The sequence below is a fragment of the Spermophilus citellus genome (genome assembly GCF_964194105.1).
Source record: "Spermophilus citellus genome assembly, chromosome: 10".
Classification (NCBI taxonomy): domain Eukaryota; kingdom Metazoa; phylum Chordata; class Mammalia; order Rodentia; family Sciuridae; genus Spermophilus; species Spermophilus citellus.
The window spans coordinates 100591679-100617549 of NC_138197.1; the positions used below are offsets into that span (position 1 = coordinate 100591679).

The 25871-nt window shown below is 33.2% G+C and overlaps 1 protein-coding gene across 6 annotated transcripts in view; it reads left to right on the top strand.

Annotated features, from left to right (window-relative positions):
* The window catches only part of METTL25 (methyltransferase like 25), a 113654-nt gene extending 88330 nt beyond the window's left edge, over positions 1 to 25324 (top strand). For 3 of the 6 annotated variants that reach the window (XM_081310139.1, XM_081310141.1, XM_081310140.1), the window contains 4 exons: positions 7417 to 7510; positions 22424 to 22498; positions 23054 to 23125; positions 24837 to 25323. In XM_081310139.1, the coding sequence (XP_081166265.1) occupies positions 7417 to 7510; positions 22424 to 22498; positions 23054 to 23125; positions 24837 to 24929 (334 nt within the window). In that variant the 3' untranslated portion in view covers positions 24930 to 25323. Of the gene's footprint in view, positions 1 to 7416; positions 7511 to 22423; positions 22499 to 23053; positions 23126 to 24836 lie in introns of those variants that run through there. The other 3 variants (XM_081310138.1, XM_081310137.1, XR_014024093.1) reach the window with 3 other exon arrangements.
* Positions 25325 to 25871: the final 547 nt, after the last annotated feature.

Here is a 25871-nt window from a genome sequence, read left to right on the forward strand (position 1 = left end):
TAAAAATGCTTTCCAGACCTCTATCATGTACTCATATGAAGATCCCTACTTTAAATCACTATGCTTAAGCTGTGAATTATGTAAGTGGCCACTGCATATTTGTACAAAAAGTAAACAAAACTTACCAACACTTTGATATTACAAAAGAAAGATTATTTAACCTATCTGTAGCATTTTGCAATTTACTAATATACTCCGTTATCTTCTTTACATCTTTTTATTTCTCTAAAGATGTTACTTTTATTTCATTTCTGTTCTGTCAGTGAAAAATTTGGGACTCCAAAGAGTGATTTGTTTATAGAGCTTGAAATTTAGATCTTCTTAAGGGTTTTTCTATTGTGTTTTGCTTTGGGTTTTGTTATTTTCTTAAGATAACACTATATCAGAAGGACTATGCTTGATTAAAATTAGAGCATTCCTAGCCGGGAGTGGTGGCACATTCCTGTATCACAGCAGCTTGGGAACCTGAGGCAGGAGGATCACAGGTTTGAAGCCAGCCTCAGCAACTAAGGGTCTACGCAACTTAGCAAAACCCTAATCTCAAAATAAATAGATAGATAAATAGATAGATAGCTGGGGATATGGCTCAGTGGTTAAGTGCCGTGGGTTCAATTCCTGGTGCCAAATAAAAAATAAAACTAAATAAAGTTGAGGGCTGGTGGTAGAGTACTTGCCTAGCATGTATAAGGTCCTGGGTTCAGTCCTCAGTACTACATAATACTAAATAAATAAAATAAATTCATTGTTTTCATCTACAACTAAAGAAAAATATTTAAAAAATAAATAAATAAAGTTGAGCATTTCTGAGGCCTACCTGAGAAAGACTTCTTTAGTGCCAAAAAGACCAAGCTTTGAATTGTGGTCTGGATCTTTCTCTTACTCTGTTGTCCTTGCCATATTCACTGAACAGTCTGCTTTGCCTAAAGCACTACCTCCTGTGCTCTTAGGCACTGTCTTAGTCCTTGCAAATAACCTATCAAATTATCTATGGATCCTGCTATCAAAGAACACAGTCATAGTAGAATGACAGTTTCACATTACTGGGAACATAACTAAAAAATCAGAAGAATAGTACCATTACTCTTTCTCAGGATGGTAGTAACAATGTTGGGAATTATTTTATTTATATGTGGTACTCAGAATCAAACACAGTGCCACACACATGCTAGGCAAGCACTCTTCCACTGAGCTACAACCCCAGCCCTAATGTTGGTAATTAATTCAGTAGCTTTGTCCCAGCAGCAATTACCCATGGTTCAGTTTGGTGCCCAGGCTCTCTGAACCAAAAACCATGGGACTTGTGGTATAATGAATAAGATAATTCATACAGAAAATCCATAATGTAAAGGACTAGTAGTGCAAAGAGAAATCATAAATACCAAAATTTGCCCTTGAAAATATTTGTATGAAATGTGAGGAATTTTCAAGAGCAATGTGAACTTGGACATTATATAGCTCAGCACAGTAAAATAAATATGTAACCTGCTTAATTAAGTATTTTTGCCTATATGTCATATAAAATATATATGTAAAATATTTTATAATGCTTTTACAAAGATGCCAAATGAATATAATTGAATTCTCATAGAATTTAACTCTTCTCTATCCTTTGCTCACATGTTAATCATAATATAGTAGTAAGTAATTTTAGGATGTATGATCAGAGGAAGTTTTTATTTGGAGTTTGTTTCAGAGAAATTTGATTATTTCATCTAATGAAAGTAAAGATCCAGTCAGCAACAAGAAATTGAAAACTTAGAAGAAGAGACAGATAGAGATAACATTCAGATCCCTGATTTAATGTGTTTGCTGACAGAAGAGAATCTAACTACGCTTATAATGACTAATGTACAGAAGGATTTCTGTCTTCAAGCACTTTAACATATATTGAGACAGTAGTGAGTCTGTGATATCAAAAGGCAGATTCTATAGTGTTACATAATGAAAAAAAATGGGATTGGCACTTAATATCTAGACTTGTATTCATAAGGCACCTAAGAAGAATTTGATATCCTAACAATATTCTTCCCAAACTCAAAAGAATACAGTGTTTTATGTCAAGCTCTCACAAAAAAAGAAAGAAAAATAAAGAAAAGATAACATGCCCTGTATTCCATTTGTGAATAATAAAGAGATTATTCTTTATACATGTTGAGTTATGAGGTTCTTGACCCTGCCTCCTTTTCTTTTATTAACTAATAAAATAACAATATATAGTCATTAAACCATACACCTTATTCAGTACAATGAATCATATTTTTAGAACCTTTTGAAGTTAAAGGTTAGTTTTGCAGGACATGGCACAATTCTCTAAAGTCTAGATGTCTTATAACTTAATCTCATTAAAAATAACAATTGCAAAGAGAATTTATGATATAAAATGTGATCTGCTCATTTGTAGTTGCAATAAAAGTATAATGTCTCATTAATTAGGATTTTAAAGGATACTTCTCTCTTTTCCCATCCCTATAAATGTAATAAGATCAATTTTTTCAGACTTTTTTTACCAGGACCCTATTTTCAAATAGTCTTACATAAGCTAATTCTATAGATTTTAGAAAAAGGATTTAGTTTTTACATAGTACACTCTTGTTTTATATAAAATTGTAATCTGTTAAAGCACCTCCTTATAGCCCTTAACATACACAAGATTAAAACAAATTATTTTAACCTAATTAGTTTTATACTTTATTCTCATTTTGGTATGTTCATTTATTATGTTAATATTGCTAATCACAATACTGTTAGAAAAAGAGACTTTTTGAAGGTTAACTCCTCTAAGAAGACTTCCCAAGTCATTTTCAGAGAATGATGTCACTGTCTGCTTTGTGCTGTCCTCTGTAGTCTTTGAATAGCTCTATCACCATGTATTTATCCTATCATATAATAATATTTGTTCACCTGTCTTCTTTTATTAAACTTAGAAAAATCCTTGATTTTTATAAAATGAATGATTCAATTCTTAGAGCCTGGTATAATATAAGTGTTAGAGTGAGGCTATAAACCCATTTCAGTGTTGAGTTTAAAGCCTGTGCTAACCACTATTACCATGCATATACAACATTTCAATAAATGTTTTTAAAATAAATGAATGAACAACCTAATTAGCATGAGTGCCATTTAGAAAGAATTCAAGTATTTCTAGCAAGCCATAAATCCTGAACAGTTTGGGTGGTAAATCTGGCAGTGACATAGAAAGAGTGTCTCCTCCAACCATATGTTCATTCTCTTTCTTCTCATGTCATTTTTTAATTATTAGAATTATTTAGCATTGTTTGGATTACTATTATATCATTGTTGCACTAAAGTACTAAAACTCTTTCTTAAGTACAGCAGGCAAGCCTGCACAGCTTTTCTGTAAGAATATATATATATCTACTCTGGTGGGCTGTCATGAAGTAGGCCTGTGTCTGTTGGCCTAAAATACAGAGGTGGCTATTCTTCATCATCAGTTCACAATATTGAATGTGAGTCCTATCCATACTATGCTAGAGATAATATTGACTAGTAGTTAATATCCCAGATTCTGAAGACAGACGTTGGGCATTTTGCGTAACCTCTCTGTACTGTAGAATAGGACTAATAGTGAGACCTGACCAAACAGAGTTGTTGTATAAACTAAATGTATAAATGCAGCAAAGGATTTAAGAAACCTTGGCACATAGTAAACATGTCATAAATATTAGCTGCTGCTATGGGTATTTTTTACTTTGCACTTTTCTTTACATATTTGTACAATAGTTCTTTCTGTATATTTTAGATTACATTTATCTGTATATTTAAGCCTACCTTTGTGTATTTGATTACAATACACATTTACTATATTATTGTATTTCCCTATACTGTGTAACAAGATATGCTTCTCTCTATAAACTGAAAGATCTATTTATTTAAATTTTTATTTCATTTATTGAGATCCTTCTATGTGTGCAGCACTGTGCTAGGCACTGTGGATATAATCATGAGCAAAACAGGTAGAAACTCTGCTCTCTAGTGATTAAAGTAGTGATCTCAAACATATTTTTGAATGTTATACCTTTGTCAACCTTTTTAATCATGTACATACAAATTAATATTTAATTACTTTTAAGTGATATATGCAGTGCAGCTATGTACTAGGGTATAGATTTTACAATAAACTCAAAAATGGAAATTAAAAATGGATAAAATAGAAATAAAAACTGTAATATTCTTTTTCCCATTGGAAAATATTCACACCATTTGGAAAGTCCACTGGTTTAAAATGTCAGGGGATAGATAATGAGAAAAACAAACAAGAAAGATCTGAAGGAAATGTGTTCTATATCAGGGGCTTTATATGGAGTGCCAGAGAAGGCTGCCCCAAGGAATCAACATTTGAGATAGGATCTCAATGGAATGTGGAGTTCCAGAGGCAAAAGTGTTGAGAGTGGAGTGTTCTAGGAACAGTGTTTATAGCTAAAAGCATAGTGTGTTCAAGAAACAGACAGAATGTTAGTGTTGCTGAGGAGGTGGTATCATAAAATCATGTTGGAGGGGTCAAACCCAAATATATAATAAGGCTTATATACTCTGTTAAGGATTTATACCCTAAGATTCATGGGCAGCTCTTGAAAAATTACAAGAGGAAAAGTATTGTGAATAAATAATCACCTTTCTAGTTCTGTGTGGGTGATATGTTTTTTCTGCCTGTTGTTGCTAAAAAGAGGTAATAGTATAGATGAATAAAGGATTTCAAGAAACAATTTTATGCAAAAAAATTATTTAATGCAGTAATCTTAGAATAGTCATGCTGTGAGTTTTTTCTTAATAGTAAAAGATAGTATATTCTGGAAAGGAAAAGTAAGTGAAGGGCAAACTAAAATACAAAGTGCTTTTATCTTCAACTACCCTGAAATACAAAACCCAAGGCACAGATCACTACCTTTTATACACATAATATACATCTTATTTTGTTTGTTTGCTTGCTTGGGTTTTTTTATGTTAATATAAAAATCCAGATTATTAATTTTGGTAATGACAAAAACAACAATAGGATGGTAACAGTTCACATCATGTCTCTTTTCTGAGCATCTTACATGTGTTATCTAGTTTACAGTGACTCTACAAAGTGAGTACTATTGATATCTCATTTTGATACTGAGAGAACTAAGAGATGATAAAACTACTGTGACTGAAACCAAGCCACATTATTCTCCACTGTGCTGTACTTTCTTGAAGTACTCTATAAGGCAGCAGTGAATAATATAAGAACTGGAATCACTGGCTCATGGGAATGACTTAATTGGTTGTCCTTTTAGATTAAAAAAGAAATGACAGCATAAAGACCTTTTTAATATGAGAGCAAGTGTCAGGAGCTGCACGTAAGAGAGGAGCACTTACCCTTAGCCTTGAGCCGTGGAAGTGTGGAACTGGCTTCCACTGCTCACAAAAGCAGATGGACCTCACCTCCAACAGCAGGGGAGTAAAGCTCTGAAAGTGGGCGTCACCCAATGGGACTGGGCTACAGCCCCTGAAACCCAACCCTTGCCAATTTAGGTGGAACTTTCTCTAGTGTCTTCCCCCCATAAGGTGTGCTCTTGCTCTCTCTTGTCTGCCTCTCTTGCTTCCCTTGTGGGAGCTGGGGCCAAGGAGCTCGTCACTGGACCCCAAGAAAAATGTAGTTATGTGTAGAATGTGAGATTGACACAAATATACAGTTTCTGCATTCTGGAACGCAAACCTATTCAAATGACTTTATTCAAAGCAATGATAAAATAAGAAATGAACGGAAGAATAATAAGCGTTATAGAAATTCAAAACAAGAAAAGATGATTATTAGTTACTTTACCAAAAAAACATGTAAACTTGACCTTTGTCATTAAGTAATGACTATAGTACAACTAAGCTGAAGAGTAAGGAACCTCATAATCCATTAAGAGGTGACTGTATCATCAAACACATCAAGACAGAAATGTGGAAGGCATTTGGAATCAATGAGTAGACTCATCTAAGGAGATAAAACTAAATTCTCAAATATAATGGGATATGAGAGAATGGGAAAATGTGGTCATATATTGGGCCAAGATGGCTTAATTAAGGATTTTCAAATTTGTAACAAGAAACAATTATTGAGAGCTTTTGAAGCAGAGAAGTGGCAAAATAAAAATGTTCTTCTAAAAATGTTTTCTTCTGAGAAAATAAGATTATAGGCAGAAATGAAGGAGGAAGACTTCAGTCAGAGGTCCTAACTAGAATTAATTGTAATAATCAAGACATAAGTGATTCAAATTGAGGCAGTCATCTTGAAATGGAACTGAAGGAATATATTTGAGATTCCTATCTTTTTTTGGCTGGGGGAGGGGGGAGGCTATTGGAAATTGAACCTCAGGGGAGCTTAACCACTGAACCACATCTTCTGGCCTCACTAAGTTGCTGAGGCTGGTCTCAAACTTAGCATCCTCCTGCCTCTGCCTCCCAAATCCTGGGATTAGAGGCATGCACCATTGTGTCCTGCTTAAGATATATTTTAAGGGAAGAATTTGTAGAATGTATTTTCTCATTAATCAGAGGGTTTATATTTATCCTGCCAAGAGTAAATGAAGCTTTATTCATTGTTTTGATATCGGCTAGGTGGTGGATTTTTATCTCCCTGATTTTTTACATTATGCCAGAATTACAAAAAAAAATTGTAAGATGCAATAGTGTAACATTATATTATTTAAATTGAAAACCATTTCATGATACTTTGTTAAAACTATAACTATAAAATCTGCAAAGTAAATAAAATTACATCTAGTCAGACCCAAATCAGCATATGGTACTTGATCGCTGACTGGCATTGAAGAAGTTCTCTGCATGGAACTGTTGAATTATTGCCACTATTAGCAGGTGTTGCAATGAAATGTGCACAGTAATATTAAGCCAGTAAAACCGAAATGTATTTTGTAGCACAATGGAAAATTTTGAAAGGCCTGTTAGTTCCCGTTAAAAAATGAGGCTAAGGAGCAGGGGTTGTGACTCAGTGGTAGAGTACTTGCCTAGCATGCATGACGCACTGGTTTTCATCCTCAGCACCACATACATACATACATACATACATACATATAAAGGTGCTGTGTCCATCTACAACTATATATAAATATATATATATATACACACACACACACACACACACACACACACATATATATAAATGAGGCTAAATTTTTAATATTGTAATTTTGAAACTTCTTTCTCATAGCATTATCTTCCTAATATTATCTTGCACTGCTATATGTTGTAAGAATTCTGAAGCAGATCATAAAAGGTTCACCAAAGTATTAATATATTTTGGTCACATCTGGATCTTGTGCTATATACACAGAAGATATTTTTAAACATGTCATGTCTAGAATTTAAAACCATCTATAATTTAAATTGGAAAAACTAAAAAAAGTATTCAATTTTGTTTTGCAGTGAGCAGCATGTTGGTAAAATCTATTCCAAATGTTCTTCTTTTCTGGATTATGTCAGAAAGTCTCTAAAGAAGCTTGGATTAGATGAGTCCAAGGTCAGTATATGATTACCTATTAATTTAACAAGAGAAAAATCTTCTGTGGGGTAATGAATAGAAATAATACAAAATAATTTGCCGTCTATTTTTCTCCAATTTGTAAAAGACTAAATTATAATGAAACCAAGTCTCTGTTATCTTGATTACAGTTCATATTCCTGTCACTAGTTTATGATTATATACCTCCAGAAAGCTTTGCTCTTTAGGATTATTGAGTAAAACATGGGCCTGTTAACAAATCAAAATAGAATTGAAAAATAAGACAACAGTACAAATGAAAATTAGAAGTACAAAAGAGAGAATAGTGTTAATTTTAATGCGCTTAATGAGAAATTTTATAACTAAGTTTTGTTTTGTTCTTTGGTACTGAGAATTCAATCCATTGGTACTGTACTGAACTATTATCTCCAGCCCTCTTTATTCTTTATTTTGAGATGGGGGTCTCACTAAGTTGCTTAGCGCTTCACTGAGTTGCTGAAGCTAGCTTCAAACTTGGAATCCTCCTGTCTTACCCTCACAAGTCTATGGTATTATAGATATGTACTGCTATACCCACACCCAGTATAACTAATTTAAATTTAAAATCTTAAATTTAAAAAGTTAAGTGGAAGAATTTTGGAAAGTTGTAACGTCACTACAGTTCCAAGCTAATAATTGATAACACTGTTAAAGGCAAAAGGTAAGCTCATTGCCTGGTACTAATAAATATTCTGAGAGTAAAGTAAACTCAATGTAATTCAAATGAATCAATGACCAGAATATTCAATTGAACTTGGATCACTATATTTTGAATTAATTACAAATTGAAGCAAAGAATAATGTAGGTGGTTAAAGGAATAGTATTGTTCTTTTGCAAGAGAAAAGTTACACAAAAAATAAGATTAAGTTATATCAAAGTTTAAGTATATTATTATTTATTGTACCAATTATCCATGTAGTACCCAGTTGCTTTGTAATTAAAGTAGTTGGAATAGTACTAGTCAGTTTCCTCTCCTGTAAAATTTGGAAATGTCAGGAGAATACTAAAGCAGGAAAAATATCAAAACATCAACATCTAGACAGATATTTTCAAACTACAGAAAATTAAAGAAAAAAAAATATTTAAAGAAGCCAGAGTAGAAAAACACCTAGCCTATATATGAACAAAGATAAGAATTGCTTCCAAATTCTCCCCAGAAATCATGCAAGCAATAAGAATGTAGAGTGAAATGTTTAAAATGTTGAAAGAAAAAACAAAGCACCATAGAATTCTTTAGCCTGTGAAACAGTTATTCAAAAGTGAAGGAGAAATACCTTCTTAGACAAAAATGGAAGGAATTTATTACCAAAAGATATGCCAACAATAAAGCCCAGTGGCCCCAGTGGCATATTCTTATAATCCCAGTGAATCAGGAGCCAGAGGCAGAAGGATTGCAAGTTACAGCCAACCTATCTCAAAAAAAAAAAGCTCTGGGGTTGTAGCTCAGTGGTAAAATTTTCCTGGGTTTAATTGCCAGTACTGAAATAACTAAAAACAAGCCGCATGCTAGAAACATGTTAAAATAAGCTATAGATTTCAAATGGAATCTATCTCAGGTATGCAAGCCCAGTTCAGCACTGAAAAATCAATTAATGTAATCCATGTAATCAATAGAATAAAAAAGAAAAATCACATGATCATATCAATAGACATGAAAAATTTGACCAAACCAAACAACTATTTGTGATAAAAACTCACAGTAAACTGGGTACTTGGGAACTTTCTCACCTTGACAGAGAGTATCTACAAAACTCCTACACACAGTATCATACGTAATGTGAGAAATTCAGAGCTTTTTCCAAAAGATCAGAAACAAGGTCCTGGAATAACCTATACCAAGCTCTGAAAGAAAATGGATGCCAACCAAGAATCCTATACATAGAAAAATTAAGCTTCAGATTTGAAGATGAAATAAAAACCTTCCATGATAAACAAAAGTTGAAATAATTTGCAACTAGAAATCCTGCACTATAGAATATTCTCAACAAAATATCCCATGAGGATGAAATGGGAAAAAAAAAAAGCAAAAGCTAGGAAAGGAAGGAACTACACTAAAGGAATAGTCAATCAGAGGAGAAACTAATTCAAATTAAAAACTAGAAATAAACCAAAATGACCAGGAATACAAATCCTGTCCCAATAAATACATCACTAAAATGGACCGTGTAAACAAGCAGATAAAGTGGACTTCAAGCCTGAGTTAATCAGAAGAGACAAAGAAGGTAATTTCATACTGCTTAAGGGACGTATACATCAACAAGACATAACAATCATAAATATTTATGCCCAACAATGGAACATCTGTGTTACATCAAAGGAACCCTTCTCAATTTCAAGAATCAAAGAACCCACAACACAATAATATTGGATGATTTTAACATTCCTTGTTCCTCCAAACAAAACTAAACAAAAAAACTATAGAACTAAATAATACAATCAATAATTTAGACTTAATATACATATATAGAATATTTTATCCATCAATGAGTGAATAAACTTTCTTCTTAGCAGCACATGTATCCTTCTCTAAAATAGACCATATCTATGTCACAAAGCAGCTCCTAGCAAATACAAAAAAAAAAAAAAATATAGAGATAATACCTTGCGTTCTATCAGATCAAAGTGGAATAAAATTAGAAATCAATGATAAATTAAAAAATAGAAGCTTCTCAAACACCTGGAGACTAAATAATATTCTATTCAATGATGAATAGAGAGCAGAAGAAATCAAGGATGAAATTTTAAAAAAATACTTAGAGGTAAATGAGAATAGAGGTACAACATATCAAAATCTCTGGATACTGAAGACAGTGCTAAAAAGAAATTTAATTGTAGCTCATTCATTAAAAAAAATACAGTCAGTGAATAAATGACCTAATATTACATCACAAAGTCCTAGAAAAAGAACATATTAACCCTGAAAGCAGAAGACAGGACATAATTAAAATCAGATGAAATTGAAATAAAAGAAACCATTAAAAAATTGACAAGACAAAAAGCTGGTTCTTTGAAAAAAAAATAAATATGGTTGATAAATCCTTAGCCAGGCTAACAAAGAAAAAGAAAAAACTCAAATTACTAAAATTCATGATGAAAAAGGAAATGCCATGACAGACACTACTGAAATACAGAAGATAATCAGAAACTATTTTGAAAATTTATTCTTCAATAAAATAGGAAATCATCACATTTCTAAAGGCATATGACCTACCCAAATAGAATCAGGAGGACATGGAAATTTTAAAAAGATCAGTTTCAAGCAATGAAATTAAAGATGTTACCAAAAGCCTAACAACAAAGAAAAGCCCAGGACTGGATGGATTCTCAGCCAAGGTCTACCAGAACTTTAAAAGATGAACTAACATCAATATTCCTCAATTTAGAAAAGGAGGGAACCCTTCTAAACTCATTCCATGAAGCTAGTATCACCCTGATACCAAAACCAAAGGCACATCAAGGAAAGAAAACTTAAGACCAATATCCCTGTTGAACATAAATGCAAAAATTCTGAATAAAATTGTGGAAAATTTCATACAAAAACATTTAAAATGTAGTGCACCACAATCAAATGGGGTTCATTCCAGGATGCAAGGTTGGTTCAACTATACAGAAATCAATAAAAGTAATTTATCATATCAATAGACTTAAATACAGTAATCATATGATCATCTTAATAGATCATCTTAAAAAATCATTTCACAACATACAGCATCCCTCATGTTCAAAACACTAGAAAAACTAGAAATAGTAGGAATGTACCTCAACATTATAAAAGCTATATATGCTAAACCCAAAGCCAACATCATCCTAAATGGAGAAATATTGAAAGCATTCCCTGTAAAAACTGGAACAAGACAAGGATGCCCTCTTTCACCACTTTTATTCAACATTGTCCTTGAAACTCTAACCAGAGCAATTAGATGAAAGAAATTAAAGCGATACAAATAGGTAAAGAAGAACTCAAACTATCACTATTTGCTTATAACATGATTATATATTTAGAAATTTTAAAAAATTCCACCAGAAAACTTCTAGAACTCATAAATGAATTCAACAAATAGGAGAATATAAAATTAACACCTATTCATTCCCTATACATCAGTGATGAATCCACTGAAAGAGAAATTAGGAAAACTGTCCCATTCACAATCGTCTCAAAAAATAAAATAAAATATTTGGGAATCAATCTAACAAAAGAGGTGAAAGACCTCTACAATGAAAACTAAGGAAAATGGAAGACCTTAGAAGATGGAAATATCTTCCATGCTCTAGGTTAGTGATAACTAACATTGCCAAAATGGCCATACCACCAAGTACTGTTCAGGTATTTGGGAACTTCCCGTGGCAGTCCCACTGGGTAAGATCACCCAGACTCATGTGACAAATGTATATTACTCAGTGATAGTAGCCAATATGAAAAGGCAAATATGATATGATTCCAACTATGTGACATTCTGGAAATGTCAAAATGATGAAGACAGTAAAAAGTTAAGTGGTTTCAGGAATGGGGGGATGGAGACAGGCATTAGGGCACTGGAATTACTCTGCATTATGTTATAATGGTGGATACATGTTGTTGTACTTTTATCCAATCCCACACAATTTATGCTAATATGAGTGAATCCTAATATGCAATATAGTCTTTGGATGATAATGATGGGTCAGTGTAGTTCCATCAACTATAAGAAATGCATCACTCTAGTGAGTGATGCTGGGAATAGAGGAGACTCTTTATGTGTACAAGCAGAGTCTGTATGGGCACACCATATTTTTTTGCTCAATTTTGCATAAACCTAAAACTCTTCTAAAAAATAAAGTCTGTTTAAGAAAACACTCATGATAGGTATTATTATTCCCAATGAAATGATATAAAAAGAGTCTCAGAAAAAGGCAAGTCAAATTTCCTGCTACAGAGAGCTAGAACTTGAATCAAGACTCCACATAAGGTCAGAACCAGTCAGGGTCACTCCAGGTGAACTGGGCTGGCACAAAATAATCACACAGAGACAGAGAAATACCTTTTTCTTTGGGTTCTGTGACAGCTCCTCTGACCCAGCTCCCACAAAGGAGGCAAAAAGGACAAGAGAGAGAGAGAGCACACCTCAAACCTCGGTTTTGTTAGGGGAGGCTGTTCCATGGAATATTCTATCTCCAAAAGGGCAAAGGGGTAGTATTACAAAGGAACAGGTGAGTGTAACTCAACCCCAGTGAGTGACTCCTATTCCTGGAGCCACGCCTTGTTATCCAAGCTGGGGTAATGCCCAAGTTACTTTCACCTGGCACTACCAAGCAGACTGAAGGCAATAATTGTTCAGAACCCAGTGCATCAGAACTTAAAGGCATGTTCATCCAGGACAGCTCCCAACAGAGGAAAGTACCAAACTACATGATAAGGCATGAAAAAGCTGTGCTGGTGAAAGGAAGCAAATAAATAAATATACAGTTGGGGAGAGCTTTTTTTTATTATTTTTAAGCAAGAGATATTTAAAAAATAGTGTCTGTCAGGCCACAGCAATTAGCAATATTAAGTTATCAAAACCAAAGTTGTGTTTCCAATACAATACAAATATTTTATTCTTAAATCAGAAACAATCAATGTTAAAATGAAAGCTTTGACAATACACACAATAAAAAGGTGGACATTTAATTTTACTTAAAAAATAAATTATTTTTCACTTGAAGTTCTAAACACTGAAAAATGTTTAGACCATTTAAATTTGAAATTTTGAATATACTAAAAACACCTTTGACTAATTCATAATTATTTCTTTTCTTTCTTTTTTTTTTTTTTTTGTACTGGGAATTGAACCTAGGAGCACTTAACCACTGAGCCACATCTATCCCTTTTTTGTATTTTATTTTAGAGACAGTGTCTCACTGAGTTGCTTGGGGCCTCCGTAAGTAGCTGAGGCTAGCTTTAAGGAGATCCTCCTGCCTCAGCCTCCTGAACTGCTGAGATTACAGTGTACATCACAACACCCTGCTCATAATCATTTTTTTACAAGCATTTATATGTAATTGGATGTGTAGTGAATGCACTGATGTCTTATAATCTTTAAAATATCTCTTCACATTTAAAACAATGTAAACAAGGTAAGTATCTAGAAAATCTTCTAAAATACTCTGGGTAAGTTCTTATCCACAAGAAATCAAATTAAATATAAAAGCAAACAAAACATTCCCAGTTAAATCATCTTTCCAAAGGACACCAAAACTGCATGTATTGGATAAAAAAGTGCCTTACAAACCGCTTACAAGTTTAATCTGTAACTCATAAAAGTCAGTTGTGAAAGACAGCATTGACATTTATTATAGAGCTTACTTCATCAAACTCAGCACCATTGCATTTGGATTCTTTGTTGTGAGGAACTGACCTGTGCATTATGACATTTAGCAGCATCTCTGGCCTCTACCCACTAGATGTCAGCAGTAGCATAATGATGAAACATTTTAAAGAAAAAGAAAAGTCTCTAGACATGGCCAAAACTGACCCCACGTGAGAACCACTGTCTTCATCATTTGTCATCTTAATGATTTCATTTGTAGTCATCTACCATTCTCATCATAAATCCCATTTTTAGGGGATTAAACAGTGATTGAGGTTTTAAACTTTCTATTCAAAATGATCCCTTCCTGAACCTCTCATTTAGGATAGCTGCAACCACTTAAGAATGATATTCTTTCAACCCTCTGTAAAGGATCCTATTTTTAAAGCATGTTTAGATTCCATAACAAAGTTAAGCCTAACTACACCACTGAAAACAATAAGTTGTGTCAGAACATTGACTGCTTTATGGCAAAGTACTTCTTTTTGAAGACTGAATAATATTTGTGTGTGTGTGTGTGTGTGTGTGTTTATACCACAACTTCTTTATTCATTCATTCATCAGTAGATTAGGTTGTTTCCATATCTTACTATAGTGAATAATGCTGCAGTAAACATGGCGGTGCAGATATTGTTACAAAGTAATGATTTTTACTTCTTTTGGATGTTTACCCAGAAGTACTGCAGAATATAAGTTCTTAATGATTAAACCCCCAAGCATTATTTCTCATGCCTGCAAATTTTATCTCAGTTAAATCTGCATCATTTTAGATTGAGACTTAATTATGTTATTAATATTGCTGTTAATATAGGACAAATCATTGTTACATGCCATATTAGTTTAGATTATTAGAATTATTAAAGTATACAAATCTGCAAATGACAGCTCATATGAAATAATTGTAATAATAATTATATACATGTATAATTATTATGTAATAATGATATAATAATTATATGCTGTATCTACTTATTTTTAGAATATGAGCTGAATATAATATATGTAAATTTTATTATTCAAATAGGAGCAATTTTAAATTTTATTTTCATTAGCTAGTAATTAAACAGGTATGCAATGAAAAAGATAAGAAATCTATTTTTCTTTCTTTTTTTTAAGGCAATCCTGTCTTACTACCCGTAAGTTTGAAGGTTAAAAATATTAGCTACATATGTAATTATATCACTTCTAAAAATAATAAACATAGGAATCAACTTTGCTTTGTGTTTTACAAAAGATTATAGTAACAGTAGTTTTTTGACTAAGAGTATGGATAACTTCCTCTGTCAACTTAAGAATATCAGGATCACTTCAGTCTCCCTGACTCTGATTTTGTCTCTTCTTGGTTCCTTAGCACAATCAGCTGATGAATCTCACTTCCATAACTATATACCATAGTTTTTGAGCCCATTATGACCTAGTCAAGGTTATACTGGCAGCTTCAGTTCTACCATCTAGTGGTAAGACTATTTCAAATACCAAGTCATCCTCTAATGATATATAATGTGGGGAGGATGTCTAACAACTGTGTGTGGCATGTACTTGTCTACCTGCTTTCCATGAAGTTGTTGTAAGGTCCACCTTTGCTTGTCTGGAGTCCTTTACATATATCTCTTTAAAAAATAGAATAAATAAATAAGTGAAAAAGAGACAAATCTCTTATGGAAAACAATTCCAAATAATTTATGTAGGTATTCTACCCTTGAGGAGATGGAGTATAGCTTCCCACTCATTAAGTGTAGTCAGTACATGGTGACTTTTTCCCTAGAGTCTGGAAAAGGGGACAGAAAAGGAATTTTATAGTTAAAAAACCCAAGAAACACTATTGCATCCAGGTAGTCAAGGTCAATGACAAAAGTACTAGGTCAATAGAAGGGAAATTATCAAAAGAGTAGAGCAAGCACATCAGGGAGGGAGAAAGGGAGAGAAAGGGAGGTACTGCAGAATGAGATTCATCAAATTATATTATATGTATATATGAATATGCCATAATGAATCCCACTCATGCATAATTATAATTCACCAATTAAAGAAAAAAGAATCCAAGACCCCCAAAGCATACCTTACTCTCAAGTACCTCCATTCTTTCTTCCTTTGTATATCCTGCTCTGTTGCTTGCTTTCCTGGATAAATCTTATCTTGCCTTCCTAAATTAAAAAAAAGAAGAAGAAGAAGAAGAAGAAAAGGATGATAAGTCACATGAGAAATACATACTTTTGATGTGATATAAGGAACATGACCCTTCTGTGATCTTGTTTTCAAAAACTATAGCCCTAATTTATAACAGGGGGAAAAAAATCTAACACGTCCAAATGGAGGAGTACTGGGGAAATTGGCCAAATTATATGGTTATGTTGTGTAGATGTATGAATGTGAATGCACCGATAAAAAATGTGGGGGAAGTACAAATGTAGGAACATTCTCTAAAATATCTGACCAATACTTCTCAAAACTATCAAGATCATAAAAACAAGGCAAGTCTGAGAAACTTTCAAAACCAAGTGGTCTAAATGTGATGTGGTATTCTGGATGGGATTCTAGAACTGGAAAATCAGGACACAGGTAAAAAACAAGAAAATCTGAGGGTAGTATGAACTTTAGTTAATGTGTCAACGTTGGTTCTTTCATTATTACAAATGTAGCATAATGTAACATGAAGTAGTAGATATAGAATAAATGGAAATTGTACTATCTTCAAAATTTCTTTAAACCTAAAACGTATGTTGATTTCTTTTAAAATAATATGAGAAAAACCAATGTTTATTGAACTTTTGCTTTATGCCAGATATGGTACTAAAAGTTTTATTTATTTATATTATCTCTTTGAATACTAAGGACAATAGGATTGAGATGTGAAGTTAAGTGGATTTCTTTAGACCAAAATCTAGGAAACTGGGGAAGAATGCCAATCTATACTGTCTAATTGTATTTTTTTATACTTATATGATAAGAGACATCACACAAAAAAAGAATAATTATTTGACATTTTTTACAAAACTAACAGTCATCAAGCAAGCAAGCCTAAGAGGAAGAATAAGAAGAAATTTCATACTTACAACAAAGGATTTTTTGTTTTGTTTTTGTTTTTTGTGGTACTAGGGATCGAACCCAAGGCCTCATACATGTCAGGAAAGTGCTCTACCACTGAGCTACACCACCAGCCCTTTTATTTTATTTTGAGACAGGGTCTAAGTTGTCCAGGCTGGCATTGAACTTGGAATCTTCCTGCCTCAGCCTCCTGAGTAGCTGGGATTATAGGAGTTCATCACTGCACCTGGCAAATATGAATATACATCTAAAGCAGATTGAAGAATTGAAGTCTGAATCTGCCTTTTTTAAAGGCAAATGAAATTCAGAAAGTGATGAGTCTTAATGAAGAGTTGAAGAAAGAATGCTTACATCTTTGACTTTTAGAATTCTTGCAGGCAGAATGAAGTTGGTCAAGTATATGAAACACACATTGGGTAGTACGACATATTCTCTAACCTATTTGGTTAAGTCAAATAGCTGTCAAGAAATTGTGAAGAAGAGAGTGTAGACTAAAGTGCTTGAGCATGACTGCTCATTTACTGTGTCCAACCCATTTTCTCTTTAGAACTGTATATCTCCTTGTCCCTGACGCAAAGCCAGGGAGGGACCTACTACACAACTCGTGCTAATCCCTTTTCCTAGAATATAGGCCTTGGACAGCAGGGAGCAAGTAGTTCCTGTCCAGTATTCCAATCTGTCATTCATTTCACATTTTTAATTTATAAGTTTTTGTATATGGCCTTGCTTGAGTTATGACCTCTGCTGGGCAGTGCCTCAGTTCTTGATGCCTTTTTTAATCTCCGTAAAGTTGACCCTTCGTAGGTTCTCGCTGATTTCAACACTCAGTAATGCCACCTGTAAAAAATATGTCTTGAAGATTCATGTTGACATTAAGTGGGATGGTGTCTTCATTTTTTAAACTTCTTAGAATCTCCGTGATCTAATCTGAAGTATTTTTAAACATTTGATTGAAAAAGTTGACTTAAGCATGGAATCATACCTTAAACACTGAATTTTTCTCCTAGAAATACAAGATTATACCTTTTATTCACCAATTTTTGATATAAGAAGAGGGCCATTTGTTTAGTTTTGTTTACACAAAGATTTGCATATGGTATCACTGCTTGAAGGTCTACCTTCACTATTTTTGCATCAAACATAGGATAATGTATAATCCATATAATGCCAGCCTTGGTTCACTTAAAGTAACAGACTTATTTTTAAATAAGAGAGTAAAGATAGTGCTCTCCCCTTTTCTCTCCAGAATCCCTCAAAAGCAACAAATACAATGAGAAATGGAAGCACAGACTCCCTTTTTGATAAAATCAAGAGGCATTTTAAATCTCAAACTATGTGTATTTCAAAGTACATTGGATGTAAAAAAGGGATGTAGAAAGAGGCCAAGAGGAAATCCCAGGGTTACAAATCTCAGACAAACCAAAAGAATAGCTGTATATGCTAAACCTCAGGCTAGCATCATCCTAAACGGAGAAAAACTGAAGGCATTTCCTCTAAAATCTGGAACAAGACAGGGATGCCCTCTATCACCACTTCTATTCAATTTAGTTCTCGAAGTACTAGCCAGAGCAATTAGACAGACAAAAGAAATTAAAGGCATAAAAATAGGAAAAGAAGAAATTAAACTATCGCTATTTGCGGATGACATGATAATATACTTAACAGACCCAAAAGAGTCTACAAAGAAGCTGCTAGAGTTAATAAATGAATTCAGCAAAGTGGCAGGGTATAAAATCAACACGCATAAATCAAAGGCATTCCTGTATATCAGCAACAAAACCTCGGAAATGGAAATAAGGAAAACCACTCCATTCACAATATCCTCAAAGAAAATAAGATACTTGGGAATCAACCTAACAAAAGAGGTGAAAGATTTATACAATGAAAACTACAGAACCATAAAGAGAGAGATAGAAGAAGATCTCAGAAGATGGAAAAATGTACCCTGTTCATGGATAGGCAGAACTAACATCGTCAAAATGGCGATATTACCCAAACTTCTCTACAGGTTTAATGCGATGCCAATCAAAATCCCAATGGCATTTCTTGTAGAAATAGACAAAGCAATCATGAAATTCATATGGAAAAACAAAAGACCCAGAATAGCAAAAGCAATTCTAAGCAGGAAGTGTGAATCTGGAGGCATAGCGATACCAGAGGTCAAACTGTACTACAAAGCAATAGTAACAAAAACAGCATGGTACTGGTACCAAAACAGGTGGGTAGACCAATGGTACAGAATAGAAGACACAGAGACTAATCCACAAAGTTACAACTATCTTATATTTGATAAAGGGGCTAAAAGCATGCAATGGAGGAAGGATAGCATTTTCAACAAATGGTGCTGGGAAAATTGGAAATCCATATGCAACAAAATGAAATTGAATCCCTTTCTCTCGCCATCCACAAAAATTAACTCAAAATGGATCAGGGAGCTAGGTATCAAATCAGAGACACTGCGTCTGATAGAAGAAAAAGTTGGCTATGATCTACAAATTGTGGGGTCAGGCTCCAAATTCCTCAATAGGACACCCATAGCCCAAGAGTTAACAACAAGAATAAACAAATGGGACTTAATTAAACTAAAAAGTTTTTTCTCAGCAAGAGAAACAATAAAAGAGGTAAATAGAGAGCCTACATCCTGGGAACAAATCTTTACCCCCCACACCTCCGATAGAGCCCTAATATCCAGAATGTACAAAGAACTCAAAAAATTAAACAATAAGATAACAAATAACCCAATTAACAAATGGGCCAAGGACCTCAACAGACACTTCTCAGAGGAGGACATACAATCAATCAACAAGTACATGAAAAAATGCTCACCATCTCTAGCAATCAGAGAAATGCAAATCAAAACCACCCTAAGATACCATCTCACTCCAGTAAGATTGGCAGCCACTATGAAGTCAAACAACAACAAGTGTTGGCGGGGATGTGGGGAAAAGGGTACACTTGTACACTGCTGGTGGGACTGCAAAATGGTGAGGCCAATTTGGAAAGCAGTATGGAGATTCCTGGGAAAGCTGGGAATGGAACCACCATTTGACCCAGCTATCGCACTTCTCGGACTATTCCCTGAGGACCTTAAAAGAGCGCACTATAGGGATACGGCCACATCAATGATTATAGCGGCACAATTCACAATAGCTAGACTGTGGAACCAACCTAGATGCCCTTCAATTGATGAATGGATAAAAAAAATGTGGCATCTATACACAATGGAGTATTATGCAGCACTAAGAAATGACAAAATCATAGAATTTGCAGGGAAATGGATGGCATTAGAGCAGATTATGCTAAGCGAAGCTAGCCAAGCCCTAAAAAACAAATGCCAAATGTCTGCTTTGATATAAAGAGAAAAACTAAGAACAGAACATGAAAAAAGAGCATGAGGAAAAGACTACAGTAAACAAAGACGAATCGGGGGAGAGAAACGGAGAGAGAAGGGAAAGCATATGGAAATGGTAGGAGACCTTCAAGGATACATAAAATTATAAGAGGTTATGAGGGGCAAGGGGGAGGGAAAAAAAAAAGGGAGAGAATTGAACAACAGCAGGGGAGGTAGAGAGGGAAGATGGGAGGGGAGGGGAGGGGAGGGGGGATAGTAGGGGATAGGAAAGGTAGCAGAATACAACAGTCACTAATATGGCATTATGTAAAAATGCGAATATGTAACAGATGTGATTCTGCAATCTGTATTTGGGGTGAAAATGGGAGTTCAAAGCACAATTTGAGTCTAATGTATGAAAGATGATATATCATGAACTATGTAATGCGATAAATAATCAATAAAAAAAAAAAAAAAAAAAAGAATACAGGTCTCCGTAGTAGCATCCCCTGAAAAAGCAAAGTCAGCAATTCCTAATTGCAACAAAGGCAATCGAGGACAGTACTTTCTAGTTTAGCACAGAGAAATGAGAATCTAAGGAATCACATTGAAAACTGATGTCTGTAGAAAGCAGAATGGTAAAGATTAAGCGTTCAAAGGTGTCACTTTACAGCTAATCTGAGGATGGTAGCAGAGAAGTAAAGTTTAAAGGCTATGGTTCAGGCACACAATTTTGTGAAATGAGAGTTTTTGCTGCCTTGAAATACAGTCCTGAATTCAGACCAATTCATTCTACTGTAGAAGCCTGGTCTAGAGGGTACTCAATTTAATTCAAAGATGGGTGAGAGTTTTAAAAGGGTGAGGGGTACATAATCTTCTTAAGGTCTATACCAAAAGGGAGATCTTTTCTGGAAGGTTTTATGCGAAATGTGATGACACAGAGCTTTGCTCTTCACTGCTTCCCTTTTATAGTTTTTAAATTCAAAATAGGTTCATGGAGAATATCACGCTAAGTAAAATTAGGCAAACTGAGAAACTCAAAGCTCTCTCAAATGTGGAAGCCAGAGTAAAATAAAGAAAAGCAGGAGGGAAGGATAGAATAACATATAGAACCAATCAAATATAAATTAATAGAAGACCCAAAGGAAGTCTGATAAAGTAGAGGAAAGAGAATGGGAGAGGGTAGGGAGGGCAGGAGGTCAAGGGGGAGTGAACTGAAACCAATTACCATGTATATATAGATATGTCTGGATGAACCCAACTACTGTGAATAACTAACTGTGAAGCTCTTAATTTAAAAAAAAAAAATCTCTTAAAAAATAGGTTTTAGTGCAATAAGAAAAGGGACAGACTTTGGGGGGAAAAATCATTTAGACATTTGCCAGGAAATCTGACAAATCCTTTCAGATTTTTTACTCTTTTTATAGATCCAGTCTTTCATTTATTTTGACTGTAGTTTTTTCTGGTGACTCCTTTGTGAAACCCTTCACAAAGTTGGTCAACTTACGAAAACAACGTTTCCTTTTGCATTCATCTTTCATTGGTTATGCAATGTTTGTTTATATTATTACAATAACATAATAGGCATAAAAAGATTGTAAATTATAACAATCGATTCAGTAAACATAAAGTTAAACTGGTGGGTGTAGAAACATGAGCATGGACTAGAAAGTGGCCATTTAGAGTAGGAGGGTAAGCATACTATGGGTATATCTTTTAGAGAAAAAATTGTAAAATAATGTTTATTGATAAGTATGTTAAGTGGATGTTAGAGAGAATTATTTGAAATATGACATTATGTTGCTGTGTAGTCTTTAAATCTTTCTCTAGGATATAGTTGTAGTGTTTCAAACTTTAATTTTATTCAAAAAATGTTCATTGAAATCTTATTTATAGTATACTAGTAAGTAAAAGTAAATATTTAATTACTAAGTATTGAATTAATATCAAAATAGTAGTGATTTTTTTATGATGCTGAATAACCTTTATCAGTGCAGACTTAAGTGAAAGAATTTAGTTACATTAACTTGGTTCAATGTTACATTGCTTCAGCAGTTACATTGACTTGCTAGAGAGAGCTCTTCAGACACCTAAGGTTACTTTAAGTTAACATGATATTTATGTTTGATAAAGAAAAGTTTTAACTGCCTTTGACTATTAATAAATTTATTATCATTTTTATCTTTAAGTTGCCAGAAAAAATTATAATGGACTACTATGAGAAGTATAAACCTAGAATGGATGAGCTGGAAGCATTCAATATGGTAAATATCTTATATTTAAACATATTAAATTGGATATGTTGCTAGACTTTGAATACCATTCTATTAAATTTTATTATGGAGCCAACCAATCTATGTTGTTTTTCTCATTCTGTAGAAAAACTATTTTGGATCATTTCCTACTTCAGAACTATATTAGGTGTCAGTAATGTAATAAAGAGAGCACATGGTAGATTCCTCTTAAAGTGTATTATAAATGCATGGAAAGACATTTTAGAGTCCTTTGAAGACATATTGGTCTCGATGCAGTTATTTCACAAGCATTCTTTTTAATGAATTTCATTCTTAGGACCCCTTTAAAAGCTTTCTCATATGATTGCTTGTTGGATTCTACCTCAAAGTCATTTAAAGGGCATTCTTTTCCATTATTAAAGAAAAACCTTTGATCTCTGCAGTATTTATTTTCTGAAGATGCACAATGAGTATTCGGAATTGGCCTATGTAAACTCTAGATGCATTTTCTTAAACATAAATGTTAAGGAAATAAGTTTTTTTTTTTTTTTAAGTACCACTTTCTTTTCTTATGCCTTCTTTTAGTTGAAAGTATTTCTGGCTCCTTGTATAGAAACATTGATTCTTCTGGATCGACTTTGTTACCTTAAAGAGCAGGTAAATTACATTACTTTTTAAATGATTAACAAATATTTATTAAATGTAGTAATGTGAGTCCAGTAATAGTGAGGATAGTTATTTTACATAAAGCTAGTAAGGTAATTTTTTTCATTATATTTTTATAGTTAAGATACTTATACCATCTTCTTGTCAGTATATAAACATATGTACAACAGATGTCTTCATAAAAACTACTCTAATAAAGTTTACATTCTTTTAATTGTATGGTAATTACGATACATAGGCAGTGAACAAATGCTGCCATATATGAAAGATTGTTTAGCCAAAATTAATAAAGGCCAGACATAAAAAATATTGTGTACACATTTGATTTTGTAAGACTTTGCCTTTTAATTAATTCTCTTTTGGATTTTTGAACATATCGTGTTCTGCAGTATAGAAAATTAATTAATGAAGATTATTTCTTTATTTTTTCCATAATCTTATTTCATCTATGTCAAATGACAAAATATTGTCTTTTAAGTTATCTTTAGGGAAAATATATTTTTCAGATCTCACTGAGTGCTTTGTTTAAATTATTGTGAACTATTTAAATTAAACTCATTCCAATATTTGGCCTAATGCTTTCACTGTAAACCCTTTACTTTAAAACAATTTTTTTCTTCCTGCTGGAACAAATGGATTTTAATAAATGGGTCTTTACTCTAATTTGTATTTTTATGCAAAAAGAACATTTTTTAAGTATTTAAATAGTGATGTGCTTTCCTAAATGGCCAGCTAACTTCAAATCACTGAAAAGCCTTGATTTGCAAGTTGTAGGTGACAGAACAATCAGTCCCTGCCAAAACAGGTACTAATTTCCTTTCAAAACAATTTCCATTGAACTAAGTACAATAGTTAGGCAAAACAATATGTACTGAGATTAGTTGAGATAAATAATAGCATAAATAATTTATGTTTACTATTTTAAATATTCTAAAAGTAATACACATTTATGTTACAAATCTAAAATATATAAAAATATTTTTTAAAGGACATTTAAAGTAACAATCCTACCTTTGAGCATTAACTATTAAGTATTTGGTATATTTCTATTTATGCTTATACTCAAATATATGAATTTTGCAAGTATATGTGTGTGCACATTATTTATACTTTAATTAAAATTGTAAAAAAAAATTACAAATGCAGTTTGTATGCAGTTTGTTTCATTTATGTAAAATTTTCCCACCTCATTAACTATCCTGCACAGAGTGAATAATGTTTCATCATAAAATTTTTTATTTACTATACATTTGATTATGGCATTTTTTCATAGTCACAGCAAAATAGGCCTTATAATTCAGTATATGTGTGTTACTTTATTTTGTCAGCATAATTCCTTGAAGGTGAAACTGTAGATGTTAATTTTATTCAACAAAGAATAGTGTTCTTTTATAGTTTTTTTTTTACATGGGCTTTGTTTTTTGGTTTTTTGTTTGTTTGTTTTTGGTACCAGAGATTGAACCCAGGGACACTTAACCATTTAGCTTTATCCCCAGCCCTTGTTATTATTTGAGACTGGGTCTCACTAAGTTGCTGAGGCTGGCTTTGAATTCTTGATCCTTCTGCCTCAGCTTCCTGAGACGCTGGGATTACATGAGTATGCCACCATGCCCAGCCATAGTATTACAGTATGTAGTCTCTGTCACCTCTCCTTTTCTGTTCAAAAAATGGTTGTATATCTAAATCACTTATCAATTTGCAGGAAGATATTGCATGGTCTGCACTTGTGAAGTTGTTTGATCCTGTGAAATCTCCCAGATGTTATGCTGTTATTGCTCTGAAGAAGCAGCAATGATTTCAAATGAAGCAAGTTATTAGTTATACCTGTTTGCAGAACTTGTTGATAACCTTGCTTTTCTAAACATTTATGTGTTATTATGTAAATATTTTAAAATAATTGCTATATTTTTACATAAACAATAAAATAAATAATGGCTAACAACAGAAGGTCATAATCTATTTTTCTATGAGAAAGCATATATAAATAAGAACTTGTGAAAATATTGTGAAAGAATCAACCTGATTCCTAAGCTAGTGTATCAATAGAACAGTGTGATTGAATCTTTGTTCCTGCTCAATGTTTGAGACCCTCCATATATACTATTATATTTTGACTGACATTTACTTTAAAAAAAAAAAAAAGGATGAAAGACACTGGTTCAGATATAGTCAAATGTTGGGAATCATTTGCATTGTCCTCCACATTTTGGAAGGATTTTTCACATTACTATAAAAGAAAAATCATATTTCAAGAGAAGAAATACTCACAAACCACTCCATTTATAGAATGTGCCTAGCATAAAGCACATTTTACACTACATTTTAATCTGTTACATAAGGTAATATTATGCTCCCTTAAAAGAGTGTGCATCTTGTGAGAATCACTTTAAGTACTCTTGAGGCTCTTTATCTTATTAAAATTAAGAATGGGTTGACACTTAAGGGCATTACCTTGTAAGTTATAAAAAGCCAGTCTCAGTAAAGCAAGATTGAATGGAAGGCCAGCACCCTGCCCAGTATGGAAAAATTTCCTTTCATTAGCAGAAAACTTGATCTAACAAAGGAGATGGACAGCTGAGACTCTTGATGCTCAGCTAGAGAGCATCTCTAATTCTTTAGAGTAGAAAAAGGAATTCTTAAATTTTGGAGTCTCTTCCTGGATGAGAAGAATTATCATTTTGCTTTTGATGGTAGTATTATTGATTTTGCAGCCAATATAAATATATGTGATCAGGTA